Raw genomic sequence first — 17,301 nt, forward strand, 5'->3', positions numbered from 1 at the left:
CATCCAAGCGGCATCTTCTATCTTCTTCCATCCGGAATGGAGCGGGACCATCTTGAAGCAGCCGACGCGGATCCATCCTCTTCCAACGACGTCCTAAGTCCGAATGAAGGTTCCTTTAAATGACGTCATCCAAGATGGCGTTCCTCGAATTCCGATTGGCTGATAGGATTCTATCAGCCAATCGGAATTAAGGTAGGAAAAATCTGTTTGGCTGATTGAATCAGCCAATCAGATTCAAGTTCAATCCGATTGGCTGATCCAATCAGCCAATCAGATTGAGCTCGCATTCTATTGGCTGTTCCGATCAGCCAATAGAATGCAAGCTCAATCTGATTGGCTGATTGGGTCAGCCAATCGGATTGAACTTGAATCTGATTGGCTGATTCAATCAGCCAATCAGATTTTTCCTACCTTAATTCCGATTGGCTGATAGAATCCTATCAGCCAATCGGAATTCGTGGGACGCCATCTTGGATGACGTCATTTAAAGGAACCTTCATTCGGACTTAGGACGTCGTTGGAAGAGGATGGATCCGCGTCGGCTGCTTCAAGATGGTCCCGCTTCGCGCCGGATGGAAGAAGATAGAAGATGCCGCTTGGATGAAGATGTTTGCCGGTCCGGATCTCCTCTTCTTGCCGGATAGGATGAAGACTTCGGAGCCTCTTCTGGACCTCTTCTTGCCGGATAGGATGAAGACTTCGGAGCCTCTTCTGGACCTCTTCTTGCCGGATAGGAGGAAGACTTCGGACCCTCTTCTGGATGGATTGGTGATACCCGGCGTGGTGAAGACAAGGTAGGAAGATCTTCAGGGGCTTAGTGTTAGGTTTTTTAAGGGGGGTTTGGGTTAGATTAAGGGTATGTGGGTGATGGGTTGTAATGTTGGGGGGGGTATTGTATGTTTATTTAAATGCAAAAGAGCTGTTTTCTTTGGGGCATGCCCCGCAAAAGGCCCTTTTAAGGGCTGGTAAGGTAAAAGAGCTTTACAATTTTTATTTTAGAATAGGGTAGGGCATTTTTTTTTGGGGGGGGGGCTTAGAGTAGGTGTAATTAGTTTAAAATTCTTGTAATCTTTTTTTATTTTTTGTAATTTAGTGTTTGTTTGTTTTTGTAATTTAGTGTTTGTTTTTTTGTAATTTAGTGTTTGTTTGTTTTTTGTAATTTAGTTTAGTTTATTTAATTGTAGATAGTTTATTTAATTAATTTATTGATAGTGTAGTGTTAGGTTTAATTGTAACTTAGGTTAGGATTTATTTTACAGGTAATTTTGTAATTATTTTAACTAGGTAACTATTAAATAGTTATTAACTATTTAATAGCTATTGTACCTGGTTAAAATAAATACAAAGTTGCCTGTAAAATAAATATTAATCCTAAAATAGCTACATTATAATTATTATTTATATTGTAGCTATATTAGGGTTTATTTTACAGGTAAGTATTTAGATTTAAATAGGAATAATTTATTTAATAAGAATTATTTTATTTTGTTAGAATAAAATGATATTTAACTTAGGGGGGTGTTAGGGTTAGACTTAGCTTTAGGGGTTAATACATTTATTAGAGTAGCGGCGAGGTCCTGTCGGCAGATATGGGGTTAATACTTGAAGTTAGGTGTCGGCGATGTTAGGGAGGGCAGATTAGGGGTTAATACTATTTATTATAGTAGCGGTGAGGTCCGGTCGGCAGATTAGGGGTTAATAATTGTAGGTAGGTAGCGGCGACGTTGGGGGGGCAAATTAGGGGGGTAATAAATATTATGTAGGGGTCGGCGATGTTAGGGGCAGCATATTAGGGGTACATAGGGATAATGTAGGTTGCGGCGGTGTGCAGTCGGCATATTAGGGGTTAAAAAATGTAATAGAGTGGCGGCCCTCGGTTTAGGGGTACATAGGTAGTTTATGGGTGTAAGTGTACTTTAGAGCACAGTAGTTAAGAGCTTTATGAACCGGCGTTAGCCCAGAAAGCTCTTAACTCTGCGGCTGGAGTCTTGTCGTTAGATTTCTAACGCTCACTTCAGCCAAGACTCTAAATATCGGCGTTAGAAAGATCCCATTGAAAAGATAGAATACGCAAATGGCGTAAGGGGATCTGCGGTATGGAAAAGTCGCGGCTGGAAAGTGAGCTTTAGACCCTTTCCTGACTGACTCTAAATACCAGCGGGCGGCCAAAACCAGCGTTAGGACCCCTTAACGCTGGTTTTGACGGCTAATGCAGAACTCTCAATCTAGGCGATAGAAAGTTAAAAGGACAGTAAAATAAAAATTTGATTTCCCGTAAATTAAGTATGCATTGTGGAACAACTTTGCAATGAATACTCATTCTTTCAAGTTCATTAATATCTGTTCCTGATTGGCCACAACAAGGGATGTCTCCCATTTTTTCAAAACCTTTCAAATTTTGCTTACAAAATAACATTTTTTTAAACTTTTTGCAGTGTTCAAACAGGTTAAACTAAAAACTGCAATATCCCTTTAAACCACATTGATAAGAATATTTTCATTTTGTTTTGTATTTCCTTAAAGGGACTCGAAACCCACATTTTATTCTGTCATAATTCAGATAGATCATGTGATTTTAAACAACTTTTTAATTTACTTAAATTATCAAAGTTGCTTTATCCTCTTGCTATCCTTTGTTGAAGGAGCAGTTATGCACTACTGGGAGCTAGTTGAACCCATCTGGTGAAACATTGACGAGAGGCATTTATGTTCAACCATCAATTAGCAGCTAGCTCCCAATAATGCATTCCTATAATAGAATAGTAAATTGGAAAGTTGTTTAAAATCACATGCTCTGTCCCTTTAATTAATAGCAATATTTTTTTTTTTTTAGAACACGTCTTGAAGAACTAAGGATGTTCCTTGAAAATGAGACCTGGGAACTATGCCCAGTGAAGTCAAGTTTTAGTATCCTTCAGTTGCATGTAAGTAATAAACTGATGGTGATTTTTTTATTGTCGTTTTGCATAAACATTGGTTGTGTAATCAAATAGATTCGCTATAAAGAATGTTTTGGTTTAGTCTTGAAAATACATAGTTCCCAAAATGTTTGCAATGTATAAATAATGACCAACTGATGAAAAATGTGTCATAAAATTAAAGCAAAGTAACTAATTCTCCTTGTGTATGACCAAGACCCAACATTGACTGGCACAATTTAATTAAAATGTTAAAGAATACAAATCCTTCATTAACTTGCCGTTATGCTTTGCTAGTTTTATTAGACAATGGCCAAACTGTCATGAAATGATAGGTAAATTAGCTTAAACTGTAAAATGTAAATTGTATGTGACTCCTTTGCTTACAGTAACATCAATATGTTTTTAAGCTGCCATTAAGAAGTTAATCTACCTAGTTATGCCAGTATGTGAAGAAATGTCAGATCACACTATGGAAACAATTTTAGAAGGGCATTTGAGACAGTAATAGGCTCCAGACTCACAATATTTCCATATTGTAGGACAACATATTCTTCAAGCCATCTACCTTACTAACATACTTTAGTTACAAATGGCTGGTTTATAGCTCATCCAGAGAAGGGATTTGCGTTATAGTTACAGATTAATCACACAAATGAATAAGGACATCATTTACTTTCTCCTTTTTTTCCTAGTAATGAAGCAATTTGCTTGCTTTCATAAAATATGAATGATTTAATATTAAAACCGGTCTTTTGACACAATGATAGCACTAGTAATGATTTCTAGATCAAAAAATACATGACTGGTTATTTAAAAAAAGAAAATAAATTAGCTGAAAAGAGGCACTGGTGATTTAGTCATCCAAGTTGTCTTATGTTCATGCTTTAGGATTAGATATTGATATTAAGATGAGATTTGCTTGCGCGTCAAAGGAAAATTGTTTTTTTTTTTTTTTTTTTTTACGAATATAATTAATGTTGCTAGGAGTGTTTTGTGGGAAGGAAGCTGCAAAAATGAAATGATTATGCAAAATGAATGAATAATTAACATTCCCCCAAAATTCTGGTTTTAGAACTTTGTGCCTTTTTAAATGTTGATGCTGTCATCACACAACAGACTGTCTAGTGTATATTAATGTATAATATATTAAATGTCATAGCTAAATTATTTTAAGTTTTAATAAGCTTCTGGCAAGAGTATGCCATACATATACAGTTTCAAGTTGTATTATGTATTCTGCGCTGGAAAAAAAAAGTTTTTGTTGTATGTACCATGCATATGTTTAAAACCTATTTTTTTTTATTTATATATATATATATATATATATATATATATATATATATATATATACATATATATACAGCAACCTTTCATTTTATTATTTTCACAGCCCTTGAGAGTGGAGCAAGTCTTAAACACTAGTTAAGTAGCAGCAGTCTTAAGGCCACTGCTACTTAACCACTCTGCGACACTTTAGGTGGCGGATTGCGATCTTCCAGATTGTATCGGGATGACTGACAGCTCCTTGTTGCGCTCGATTTACCGCGCACAAGCATGGGGCAGCATTGCACAATCAGCGGATTGGGCAATGTTAAATGTGGGCAGCATATTGCTGCCCGCTCAGCGCGTGGCTGGGCAGACAAAAATCATTACAGCGGACCTCGTCTACCCGTCGAATGATAAATAAAGCTCTTTGTATAAATTTACAGATTTCAGCTTAGTGGTCTTTATAATAAAAGAGATGAAACACAAGTTTAGTTAATTTTAATAAAACAGTTTCAAATGGACATCCTATTTTTGAAAGCTCATAAATGTTTTTGTGAGCTTTTACATAAACCTTGTCGATTACTGTGGCATTTTTAGCAATTCAAACCGGTGTAAGTGTTCAATTTCTTTGTCAACAGCAGCATTGTTTGTGGAGAAGATGACTATGTTCATTTTATAAAACCCTACCCTATTTTTAATTATATTTTAAATCTCTCCCTCTCCAGAAAGCGAGGTTATATGGGGCTAGTTAAAGTATTAGATAGGATATACCTTACATTAAACACCTCAAGATATTAATATAAATTGTTTAATTACATATAGTAAAATAACTTTGCAATATATGTTCATTATTTATTTCTAACTTAATGGGAGTAGAGTCCACTGCTTCATTCATTACTTGTGGGAATTAAGAACCTGCCCACCAGGAGGAGGCAAAGACACCCCAGCCAAAAGCTTAAATACCTCCCCCACTACCCTCATCCCTCAGTCATTCTTTGCCTTTCGTCACAGGAGGTTGGCAGAGAAGTGTCGGAAGATTGGAGTAGTCTCTTATGGAGTGTAGTACTCTTCGAAATGGGACTGGAGTTTTAAGTAGTCCTGTCAGCCTCTCAGTGAGAGCATGGGTGAAAGTTAGAGTCCGGAGATGCAGGGGGAGTTCTTCTGCGAAGCCATCCCGTCTCATGATTAACAGCTCCTTAAGCAATCAGCGTTGACGAGCTTCCCTGCCTGCTTTATTCTCTCAAGTCCATGTCAGGAGCGATGCTACTAACCTGTCACACTTGAAGGGCCGTGTTCCTGTTCAACAGCATAGATTCTGGTAAGATCGTTTTGTTTTATACACATATGATAACGCAAGAAGACAGGGTCACAGTGTGTCTCCTTTTATTTGTATAAAATCATGGGTTAATATCCCTGGACAGGGGATTATTGAATAGGGGGCGATTTATTCATAATATTTTATTGTGTTTGATGCTATGTCATGTGTGAGATAAGGCTCTAGCAATGTGTGAACAGTCAGGCGTAAGATCGGCGCAGCCTTCTTTTGGCATGTTTTTTTTATAGTTCAGGGGCGGTAATGCATGGCACTCCATGTGACCTGGTGTGGCCACTTCCTCTTTCCTGTTCGGCAATTACGGGAGATGTAACGGTTTCTCTGTGGTCCGGGTCATAGGAGGTGAGGAGTGCCCTGGCCATTGGTGTATAAAGGTGCCATTTAACTTATCTAATCCGTATTAAAGGCGTAAGCTATGGAGGACTCTGATATGTTAGAGGATACTCCCTCTTTAATTAAATCTAATACCTGTGTTTATTGTGAAGAGGTACAGGTTGATCCGCCTGCTCAACTGTGTTCCACATGCTTTGATAAGATTGCAATATCTAAAAAGAATAAGATATTTATTACTACTGAGCCATCCACCTCTGAGGGTTCTTCGTGCCATGAGGTGCATTCCCCACATTCATCTCCGATTACACATGTAGCTCCCCATGGCCCTTCTGATCCTCGGGAGCGGCCTCGTGGCTACCAGATTTTGCTGCCCAGTTGCAAGAAGCGGTTTCTACGGTCTTTCATTCCCTACCACGCCCTGCAAAAGGAAAGACATAGCCTTCTGTCCCAGGGGTCATTTACTCTGTTGGATTTCTCTCAGCCTGAGATATTATCCGATGATGAGGACGCCTCCGACTCGTCGGAGGGTGCCCTCTCTTGGATGGAATCGGCTTCTTTGAAACCTCTGACTTCGGAGGAGCCAGATTTTAAGTTTAAAATGGAGCATTTTCACTTTTCTTTTGCAAGATGTACCGAGTCCACAGATTCATCCTAACTTGTGGGATATTGTCCTTCCTGACAGGAAGTAGCAAAGAGAGTACCACAGCAGAGCTGTCTATATAGCTCCCCCCTTAACTCCACTCCCCCAGTCATTTTCTTTGCTGGCTCTAAGCAGGAAGGGTAAAGAGAAGAGGTGTTAAACTGTTAGTTTTATTTTATCTTCAATCAAGTGTTTGTTATTTTTAAATGGTACCGGTGTTGTACTATTTACTCTCAGGCAGGACATAGATGAAGATTTCTGCCTGGAGGATGATGATCTTAGCATTTGTAACTAAGGTCCACTGCTGTTCCCACATGAGCTGAGGAGTACAGGAAAACTTCAGTGTGAGGAACGGTTTCTTGCTATACAGCAATAAGGTATGTTCAGTCATTTTTTCTGCAGAGACTGTGTTAACTCAGAAAGGATGACAGTGTCCCCATTAGGGGAAGGGTAAGCAGTAATCCTAGTGTTATCAGAGGTTTTTACTAGCTTGCATAAAGGGTTAATTTTTTGTGGGCACTCAGTTTGTTATGTGAATTTCGGACAAACGTTTTTGTGTCTGGGAGTAACGTTTTCTGTTTTATGGGACATTTGCTTGAGGGTTCTTTGGGGTTGTTTATAACCCACATGGCTTTCAGGCAGGGTTTGTTAGTTTTGTGTAGGCCCCAGCAACTTCGAATGAGGTGGGCGGGGCCTATTTACAAGCATTTACAAGCAGCAAGCAACTTCTCCTGAGGTCCTGATAGTCTTCTGAGGGACTAATTGAAGCTTTAAACCCCATATTATCGCTTCCTAACGGCAGGTAGGGTCACAGCAGAGCTGTGGTAAGGTTCTTTAGGGGGTTTTAACCAGTTTTAGACAATTATCAATCCGTTTTTTTAATTAGGGGGTCTATTGCTTTTTTACTTGTGGTGCAATCCTTCTAAAGCTTAGTGGGTACACTGTTAAAATTTCTGAATTTTTGAAGCAATTTTAACCTGTTTTGTGTATGCCTTTTTTTCTCTTAAAGGTACAGTACCGTTTTTGCAAATTGTATTTTTTTCATTAAATAAAGTGTTTTCCAAGCTTGCTTGCTTCATTACTAGCCTGTTAAACATGTCTGACACTGAGGAAAATCATTCTTCAATTTGTTTAGAAGCCATTGTGGAACCCCCTCTAAGAATGTGTCCCAATTGTACTGATATGTCTATAAATTGCAAACAGCATATTTATAGAAATTGGCATTAAATGATTCTCAGACAGAAGGAAATCAGGTTTCGCCATCTAGTTCTCCCCAAGTTCTCCACAACCAGTTTTGCCCGCACAAGCGACGCCAAGTACTTCTAGTGCATCTAATTCTTTCACCTTGCAAGATATGGCTTCAGTTATGAATACTACCCTCACTGAGGTTTTATCTAAACTGCCAGGGTTGCAAGGGAAGCGCAGTAGCTCTGGGTTAAGAACAAATGCTGAGCCTTCTGACGCTTTAGTAGCCGTATCCGATATTCCCTCACAATGTTCTGAGGTAGGGATGAGGGATTTGCTGTCTGAGGGAGAGATTTCTGATTCAGGAAAGATGTTCCCTCAGACAGATTCAGATATGACAGCATTTAAATTTAAGCTAGAGCACCTCCGTTTATTGCTCAGGGAGGTTTTAGCTACTCTGGATGATTGTGACCCTATTGTAGTTCCAGAGAAATTGTGTAAAATGGACAAATATTTAGAGGTTCCTGTTTACACTGATGTTTTTCCGGTCCCTAAGAGGATTTCGGATATTGTTACTAAGGAGTGGGATAGACCTGGTATTCCGTTCGCTCCCCCTCCTGTTTTTAAGAAAATGTTCCCCATTTCTGACACCATAAAGGACTCATGGCAGACGGTCCCTAAGGTGGAGGGTGCTATTTCTACTCTGGCTAAGTGTACAACTATACCTATTGAAGACAGTTGTGCTTTCATTGATCCTATGGATTAAAAATTAGAGGGTCTCCTAAAGAAAATTCAGGGTTTTCTTCTTCTTCAACCTATAGCGTGCATTGTTCCGGTAACCACTGCAGCTGCTTTTTGGTTTGACGCTCTAGAAGAGGCTCTTCAGATGGAGACCCTACTAGATGATATTTTGGACAGAATTAAGGCCCTTAAGTTGGCTAATTCTTTTATTACAGACGCCGGTTTTCATCTTGCTAAGTTAGCGGCAAAGAATTCAGGTTTTGCCATTTTAGCGCGAAGAGCGTTAGGGCTTAAGTCCTGGTCAGCTGATGTGTCATCTAAATCTAAGCTTTTGACCATCCCTTTCAAAGGTAAGACCCTATTCGGGCTTGCACTGAAAGAGATCATTTCAGACATCACTGGAGGGAAGGGTCGTGCTCTCCCTCAAGATAAGTCAAATAAGACAAGGACCAAACAAAATAATTTTCGTTCCTTTCGAAACTTCAAGGGTAGTCCCGCTTCCTCTTCCCCTGCTGCAAAGCAAGAGGGGAACTTTGCTCAATCCAAGCCAACCTGGAGACCTAACCAGGCTTGGAACAAGGGGAATTACAGGCCAAAAAGCCTGCTGCTGCCACTAAGACAGCATGAAGGGGTAACTCCCGATCCGGGACCGGATCAAGTAGGGGGCAGACTTTCTCTCTTTGCTCAGGCCAGGCAAGAGACGTTCAGGACTCCTGGGCCATAGAAATTGTAACCCAGGGGTATCTTCTAGATTTCAAAGATTCTCCTCCAAGGGGGAGGTTCCATCTTTCTCAATTATATGTAAACCAGACAAAAAGAGAGGCGTTCTTACGCTGTGTAGAAGACCTTTTTACCATGTGAGTGATCTGCCCAGTTCCGAAAACAGAACAGGGGCAAGGTTTCTACTCCAATCTGTTTGTGGTTCCCAAAAAAGAGGGAACCTTCAGACCAATTCTAGATCTCAAGATCCTAAACCAATTCCTAAGAGTTCCATCATTCAAGATGGAGACCATTCGGACTATTTTACCAATGATCCAGGAGGGTCAATATATGAGTACCGTGGATCTAAAGAATGCGTATCTACACATTCCTATCCACAAAGATCATCACCAGTTCCTCAGGTTTGCCTTTCTGGACAGGCATTACCAGTTTGTGGCTCTTCCCTTTGGGTTGGCCACGGCGCCAAGAATTTTCGCAAAGGTACTAGGGTCCCTTCTGGAGGTCCTAAGGCTGAGGGGCATAGCAGTGGCGCCTTATCTAGACGACATCTTAATTCAAGCGTCGACTTTCCAACTTGCCAAGTCTCACACGGACTTAGTGTTGGCCTTTCTAAGATCTCATGGGTTTAAACATTGGTGTGTGTGATGCGCTAGGCTGTGCCCACCTTGCCTTGCTACGATTACCGTCTCCTTCCTAGACAGTTTTAGATAGAAAATAAGTTAAAAAATATGGTGTAGAGGCGCTTACAGCTGTGGGTATTACGGCTCCTAATGAGCAGGTATTTATCGTGTTATTTATGTGTATATCTCTGCAGAACTTTTTATTTGATCACAAACTTTGTAATGAAAATTCTATATTCAAGATCTTAAATAATCTCTTTACCAACAAGGTCAAAATTAAAATTATTTATTATGACTTTATAATAATACACAAACAATAATAAGATTTTTCACATTACATTCATACTCTCATTCATAAAACCCTTTAATAAAATTGGCTATACATAAATGGCCTAACTAGTAGTTTCAAATTTATAATATTGCCTTAAAACAATGTAGCTATATAATCAACACAGTTTATAATGTATATAAGGAAAGTCCCAATATTTACTCCAAGTCTCGTGGAGTAAGCGTTTGGCAACGGCTAGTAATTGGCTTTTCTGACAATGGATATAAATTTATATTCACTCTGAGTCTTTTACGTTCAAAAGATTCTTTTCAAACAGTCAGATCACAGTCCTTAATCTGATCCACAAGCCTTAGAACAAACGGAGACCAGGGATAATTATCTTTAGAGATGTTCAGTTGTGATTCAATATAATAGGCTGTACCGTATAAGTGTTATCTTAAACTTGGATAATCTCAGTCCCCAAAGGCACTCTTACCACCTTGGTTCAATCCTCTGCCTGCTGCTCTCACTCGCAGGTCTCAGCAAATACAGCTTCACACTCACCGGGATTCTTCACGCTGCTAGCTTAGCGTCTGACGTCACCGGTTACCCTCAGCTGTGCAATGTAGATGTATTGGATTCTGATATACTTGCGCAAGTAATCTTTTCTCCAGTGGCCCTCCAACCTTTCACTTTGCTCTTAGTACTCTGTACGCAGAGGTTTCTCGAGCTCAAAAACTTTATCCTCCTTCTGATATACAGGTTAGATCCGTGCAGATTTCACCAAGTGTTCAGTATTTCTACGCGTTTCACCCCACTTAGACCAGGGCTTTCTCAAGATCTCATGGGTGGCATGTGAACGTGAAAAAGAGTTCTCTTATTCCTCTCACAAGAGTTCCATTCCTGGGAACTCTGATAGATTCGGTGGACATGAAAATATTTCTGACGGAGGTCAGGAAATCAAAGATTTTTACCACCTGCCGAGCTCTTCATTCCATTCCTCGGCCGTCAGTGGCTCAGTGTATGGAGGTAATCGGACTTATGGTAGCGGCAATGGACATAGTTCCTTTTGCTCGCTTGCATCTCAGACCACTGCAACTATGCATGCTCAAACAGTGGAATGGGGATTATGCAGATTTATCTCCTCAGATAAATCTCAATCAAGAGACCAGAGACTCTCTTCTTTGGTGGTTGTCACAGGATCACATGTCCAGGGGAATGTGTTTCCGCATGCCAGTGTGGGTTATTGCGACAACGCACCCCAGCCTACTGGGCTGGGGTGCAGTCTGGAATTCCCTGAAAGCACAGTGTTTGTGGACTCGGGAGGAGGCCCTCCTACTGATAAATATTCTGGAACTAAGAGCGATATTCAATGCTCTTAAGGCGTGGCCTCAGCTGGCTTCGGCCGGATTCATCAGGTTTCAGTCGGACAACATCACGACTGTAGCTTATATCAATCATCAGGGGGGAACAGGAGTTCCTTGGCGATGATAGAAATTTCCAGGATAATCCGATGGGCAGAGGCTCACTCTTGCCATCTATCGGCGATTTATATCCCAGGGGTGGAGAACTGGGAGGCAGATTTTCTAAGTCGTCAGACTTTTCATCCGGGGGAGTGGGAGCTCCATCCGGAGGGGTTTGCTCAACTGGTTCAGCTATGGGGCACACCAGAATTGGATCTGATGGCATCTCGTCAGAACACCAAACTTCCTTGTTACGGATCCAGGTCAAGGGATCCTCAGGCAGTACTGATAGATGCTCTAGCAGTAACTGGTCATTCAACCTGGCTTATCTGTTTCCACCATTCCCTCTCCTTCCGTGTCTGATTGCCAGAATCAAACAGGAGAGAGCTTCAGTGATTTTGATAGCGCCTGCGTGGCCACGCAGGACTTGGTATGCAGACCTGGTGGATATGTCATCTCTGCCACCATGGACTCTGCCACTGAGACAGGACCTTTTGGTTCAAGGTCCATTCCAGCATCCAAATCTAATTTATCTGCAACTGACTGCTTGGAGATTGAATGCTTGATTTTATCAAAGCGGGGTCAGTCATAGATACCTTAATTCAGGCTTGAAAGCCTGTCACCAGGAAGATCTATCATAGGATATGGCGTAAATATCTTTTTTGGTGCGAATCCAAAGGCTACTCATGGAGTAAGATCAGGATTCCTAGGATTTTGCCTTTTCTCCAAGAAGGATTGGAGAAAGGATTGTCCGCTAGTTCCTTAAAGGGACAGATATCTGCTTTGTCTATTCTGTTGCACAAGCGTGTGGCAGATGTCCCAGACGTTCAGGTTTTTTGTCAGGCTTTAGTTAGAATTAAGCCTGTGTTTAAACCTGTTGCTCCCCCATGGAGTCTAAATTTAGTTCTTAAAGTTCTTCATGGGGTTTCCATTTGAACCCATGCATTCCATAGATATTAAGCTTCTATCTTGGAAAGTTCTGTTTCTAGTTGCTATCTCTTCAGCTCAAAGAGTTTCTGAACTATCTGCATTACAATGTGACTCACCTTATCTTGTTTTCCATGATGATAAGTTGGTTTTGCATACCAAACCTGGGTTCCTACCTAAGGTTGTTTCTAACAGGAATATCAATCTTGAAATTGTTGTTCCTTCTCTGTGTCCTAATCCTTCTTCTAAGATGGAATGTCTGTTGCACAACTTGGACATGGTTCGTGCCTTGAAGTTTTATTTGCATGTATTCAAAGATTTTCGCCAATCATCTTCTTTGTTTGTTGTCTATGCTGGAAAGCATAGAGGTCAAAATGCTACGGCTACCTCTTTCCTTTTGGCTGAAAAGCATCATCCGTTTGGCTTATGAGACTGCTGGACAGCAGCCTCCTGAAATAATTACAGCTCACTCCACTAGAGCGGTGGCTTCCACATGGGCTTTTAAAAATGATGCTTCTGTTGAACAGATTTGTAAGGCTGCAACTTGGTCTTCGCTTCATACCTTTTCCAAATTTTACAAATTTGATACTTTTGCTTCTTCGGAGGCTATTTTTGGGAGACAGGTTTTGCAAGCAGTGGTGCCTTCCATTTAGGTTCCTGTTTTGTCCCTCCCTTCATCCGTGTCCTAAAGCTTTGGTATTGGTATCCCACAAGTTACGATGAATCCGTGGACTCGGTACATCTTGCAAAAGAAAACAAAATTTATGCTTACCTGATAAATTTCTTTCTTTCGCGATGTACCGAGTCCACGGCCCGCCCTGTCTATTAAAGACAGATAGTATTTTTTATGTAAACTTCAGTCACCTCTGCACCTTATAGTTTCTCCTTTTCTCCCTTGGCCTTCGGTCGAATGACTGGGGGGTGGAGTTAAGGGGGGAGCTATATAGACAGCTCTGCTGTGGTGCTCTCTTTGCTACTTCCTGTCAGGAAGGACAATATCCCACAAGATTTAATTTCCATCTGTGGGAGGAGAGTCCACTGCTCCCGCCCGTTTGCTCCGGTGGGCGGACCTACATTTAATATTCTTCTGGCACCATTTATACCCTCATATTTATCCTACTGTTTCTTGTTCCCTGGTGGCCAGGTTCTTAATTCCCACAAGTAATGAATGAAGAAGTGGACTCTCCTCCCACAGATGGAAATTAAATTATCAGGTAAGCATAATTAATGTTTTTGTTCTCCTTTCCTGTATTTTAATTCTAAATATTTTGGGCAGATACTGCTATATTTCACACAGTCATTGGTTGCACATTCTAGTAAGCCATTATAACCGTTTCTAAGTCTCAGTGTAACCTAAGTTACAATATGGCGGCGCCCACTTCTTTTTGATCAATGTAACAAATGTATCCTGGTCTCATTTCCATTTCCTGAAAATGTTTATTATTTTTATTTTTGAGCTGATAATATCATCATGTTAGCCTTGTATTCTGTTATGTTATTGTTCATTATTGCTAAACTTGTATTATGCTATGTAAAACATTTCAACATTTGACTTCTATCCTTTCATTTGAATAGTAGAAGTATATTAAGCTTAATGTCCTTTTAGGGTTGTTTTTGGGGGGTTTCTGCCTATGAACACTGGCCTTCTTTGTTAAAAGCTTTTAGGCAGATACCATTGTTATACGCTATTGAAATGTTTTTCTATAGTTGATAACAATCTTGTCTTTGACTGTCATTTCCTTAGTGACCAGCAATAAGAAGATAAATCCCCAAGTAATAGTTTAGTTATATGAAAAAAACAAGCAACTGCGCAATAATGCCAAATGCAACTAGGGACGTGTCCTTTGCAATCCTAAAACATGTCAGATAATCATATTTTGTATTAAGAAAGTAACTACCAAATCCTATAAAATTTAAAAAAAAACATGTGTCCTGGTGTTATTCTTTTTTTGTGATTCATTTTATTGTAGTGTTGAATAAAGTGTGTTTTGTTGGTACTCAGAGGAGCAAGCTTAGCTACAGTATATGTGAGATACCATAAACTTGCAATAGGTCATTTAACTAAATGTATACTTGTATAATAAAGGGAATTTTCTTAATAAAATAATTTTTGCGTTTTGTCTGATCTTGCTATATTACGCCTAGATTTAGAGTTTGGCGGTAGCCAAGTCGTGTAGGTAAGGGTCTAACGCTCACTTTGCAGCCGCAACTTTTCCATACCGCAGATCCCCTTACGTCATTTGCATATCCTATCTTTTCAATGGGATCTTTCTAACGCCGGTATTTAGAGTCGTGGCTGAAGTGAGCGTTAGAAATCTAACGACAAAACTCCAGCCGCAGCAAAAAGTCAGGAGTTAAGAGCTTTCTGGGCTAACGCCGGTTCATAAAGCTCTTAACTACTGTGCTCTAAAGTACACTAACACCCATAAACTACCTATGTACCCCTAAACCGAGGCCCCCCCACATCGCCGCCACTCTATTAAAAAATTTTAACCCCTAATCTGCCGACCGCACACCGCCGCCACCTACGTTATCCCTATGTACCCCTAATCTGCTGCCCCTAATACCCCCGACACCTACATAATATTTGTTAACCCCTAATCTGCCGCCCCCAACTTCGCCTCCACCTACCTACACTTATTAACCCCTAATCTGCCGACCGGACCTCACCGCTACTATAATAAATGTATTAACCCCTAATCCGCCTCACTCCCGCCTCAATAACCCTATAATAAATAGTATTACCCCTAATCTTCCCTCCCTAACATCGCTGACACCTAACTTCAAGCATTAACCCCTAATCTGCCGACCGGACCTCACCGCTACTCTAATAAATGTTTTAACCCCTAAAGCTAATTCTAACCCTAACCCTAACACCCCCCTAAATTAAATATAATTTTTATCTAACGAAATAAATTAACTCTTATTAAATAAATTATTCCTATTTAAAGCTAAATACTTACCTGTAAAATAAACCCTAATATAGCTACAATATAAATTATAATTATATTGTAGCTATTTTAGGATTAATATTTATTTTACAGGCAACTTTGTATTTATTTTAACCAGGTACAATAGCTATTAAATAGTTAATAACGATTTAATAGCTACCTAGTTAAAATAATTACAAAATTACCTGTAAAATAAATCCTAACCTAAGTTACAATTAAACCTAACACTACACTATCAATAAATAAATTAAATAAAATACCTACAATTATCTACAATTAAACCTAACACTACACTATCAATAAATTAATTAAATACAATACTTACAAATAAATACACTTAAATAAACTAAAGTACAAAAATAAAAAAGAACTAAGTTACAAAAAATAAAAAAATATTTACAAACATTAGAAAAATATTACAACAATTTTAAACTAATTACACTTACTCTAAGCCCCCTAATAAAATAACAAAGACCCCCAAAATAAAAAAAAATGTCCTACCCTATTCTAAAATTAAAATAGAAAAGCTCTTTTACCGGGTCATGCCCCAAAGAATTCAGCTCTTTTGCCTGTAAAAAAAAAAAACATACAATACCCCCCCCCCAACATTACAACCCACTACCCACATACTCCTAATCTAACCCAAACCCCCCTTAAATAAACCTAACACTAAGCCCCTGAAGATCTCCCTACCTTGTCTTCACCACGCCGGGTTCACCGATCGATCCAGAAGAGCCTCCGATGTCTTGATCCAAGCCCAAGCGGGGGGCTGAAGATGTCCATGATCCGACTGAAGTCTTCATCCAAGCGGGAGCTGAAGAGGTCCATGATCGGGCTGAAGTCTTCATCCAAGCGGGAGCTGAAGAGGTCCATGATCGGGCTGAAGTCTTCTATCAAGCGGCATCTTCAATCTTCTTTCTTCCGGATCCATGGTCATCCCGCCGACGCGGAACATCCATCTTCACCGACGACTTCCCGACGAATGACGGTTCCTTTAAGGGACGTCATCCAAGATGGCGTCCCTCGAATTCCGATTGGCTGATAGGATTCTATCAGCCAATCGGAATTAAGGTAGGAAAATTCTGATTGGCTGATGGAATCAGCCAATCAGATTCAAGTTCAATCCGATTGGCTGATCCCTTCAGCCAATCAGATTGAGCTTGCATTCTATTGGCTGATCGGAACAGCCAATCGGATTGAACTTGAAATTTTCCTACCTTAATTCCGATTGGCTGATAGAATCCTATCAGCCAATCGGAATTCGAGGGACGCCATCTTGGATGACGTCCCTTAAAGGAACCGTCATTCGTTGGGAAGTCGTCGGTGAAGATGGATGTTCCGCGTCGGCGGGATGACCATGGATCCGGAAGAAAGAAGATTGAAGATGCCGCTTGATAGAAGACTTAAGCCCGATCATGGACCTCTTCAGCTCCCGCTTGGATGAAGACTTCAGTCGGATCATGGACATCTTCAGCCCCCCGCTTGGGCTTGGATCAAGACATCGGAGGCTCTTCTGGATCGATCCGTGAACCCGCCGTGGTGAAGACAAGGTAGGGAGACCTTCAGGGGCTTAGTGTTAGGTTTATTTAAGCGGGGTTTGGGTTAGATTAGGGGTATGTGGGTGGTGGGTTGTAATGTTGGGGGGGGTATAGTATGTTTTTTTTTTTACAGGTAAATTTTGGGGCATGTCCCGCAAAGGGCCCTTTTCAGGGCTGGTAAGGTAAAAGAGCTTTTCTATTTTAATTTTAGAATAGGGTAGGGCATTTTTTTATTTTGGGGGTCTTTGTTATTTTATTAGGGGGCTTAGAGTAGGTATAATTAGTTTAAAATTGATGTAATATTTTTCTAATGTTTGTAAATATTTTTTTATTTTTTGTAACTTAGTTCTTTTTTATTTTTTGTACTTTAGTTAGTTTATTTCATTGTATTTATT

General features: G+C 40.1%; 1 protein-coding gene across 1 annotated transcript in view; it reads left to right on the plus strand.

The window, feature by feature from the left end:
* VPS50 (VPS50 subunit of EARP/GARPII complex) overlaps positions 1–17,301 on the plus strand; it is a 994,344-nt gene that overhangs the window by 628,108 nt on the left and 348,935 nt on the right. The window contains exon 17 of the mRNA XM_053714049.1: positions 2,834–2,924. Within this exon, the coding sequence (XP_053570024.1) occupies positions 2,834–2,924 (91 nt within the window). The remainder of the gene's footprint in view (positions 1–2,833; positions 2,925–17,301) is intronic.

Source organism: Bombina bombina, chromosome 5 (assembly GCF_027579735.1).
Source record: "Bombina bombina isolate aBomBom1 chromosome 5, aBomBom1.pri, whole genome shotgun sequence".
NCBI classification, from domain to species: domain Eukaryota; kingdom Metazoa; phylum Chordata; class Amphibia; order Anura; family Bombinatoridae; genus Bombina; species Bombina bombina.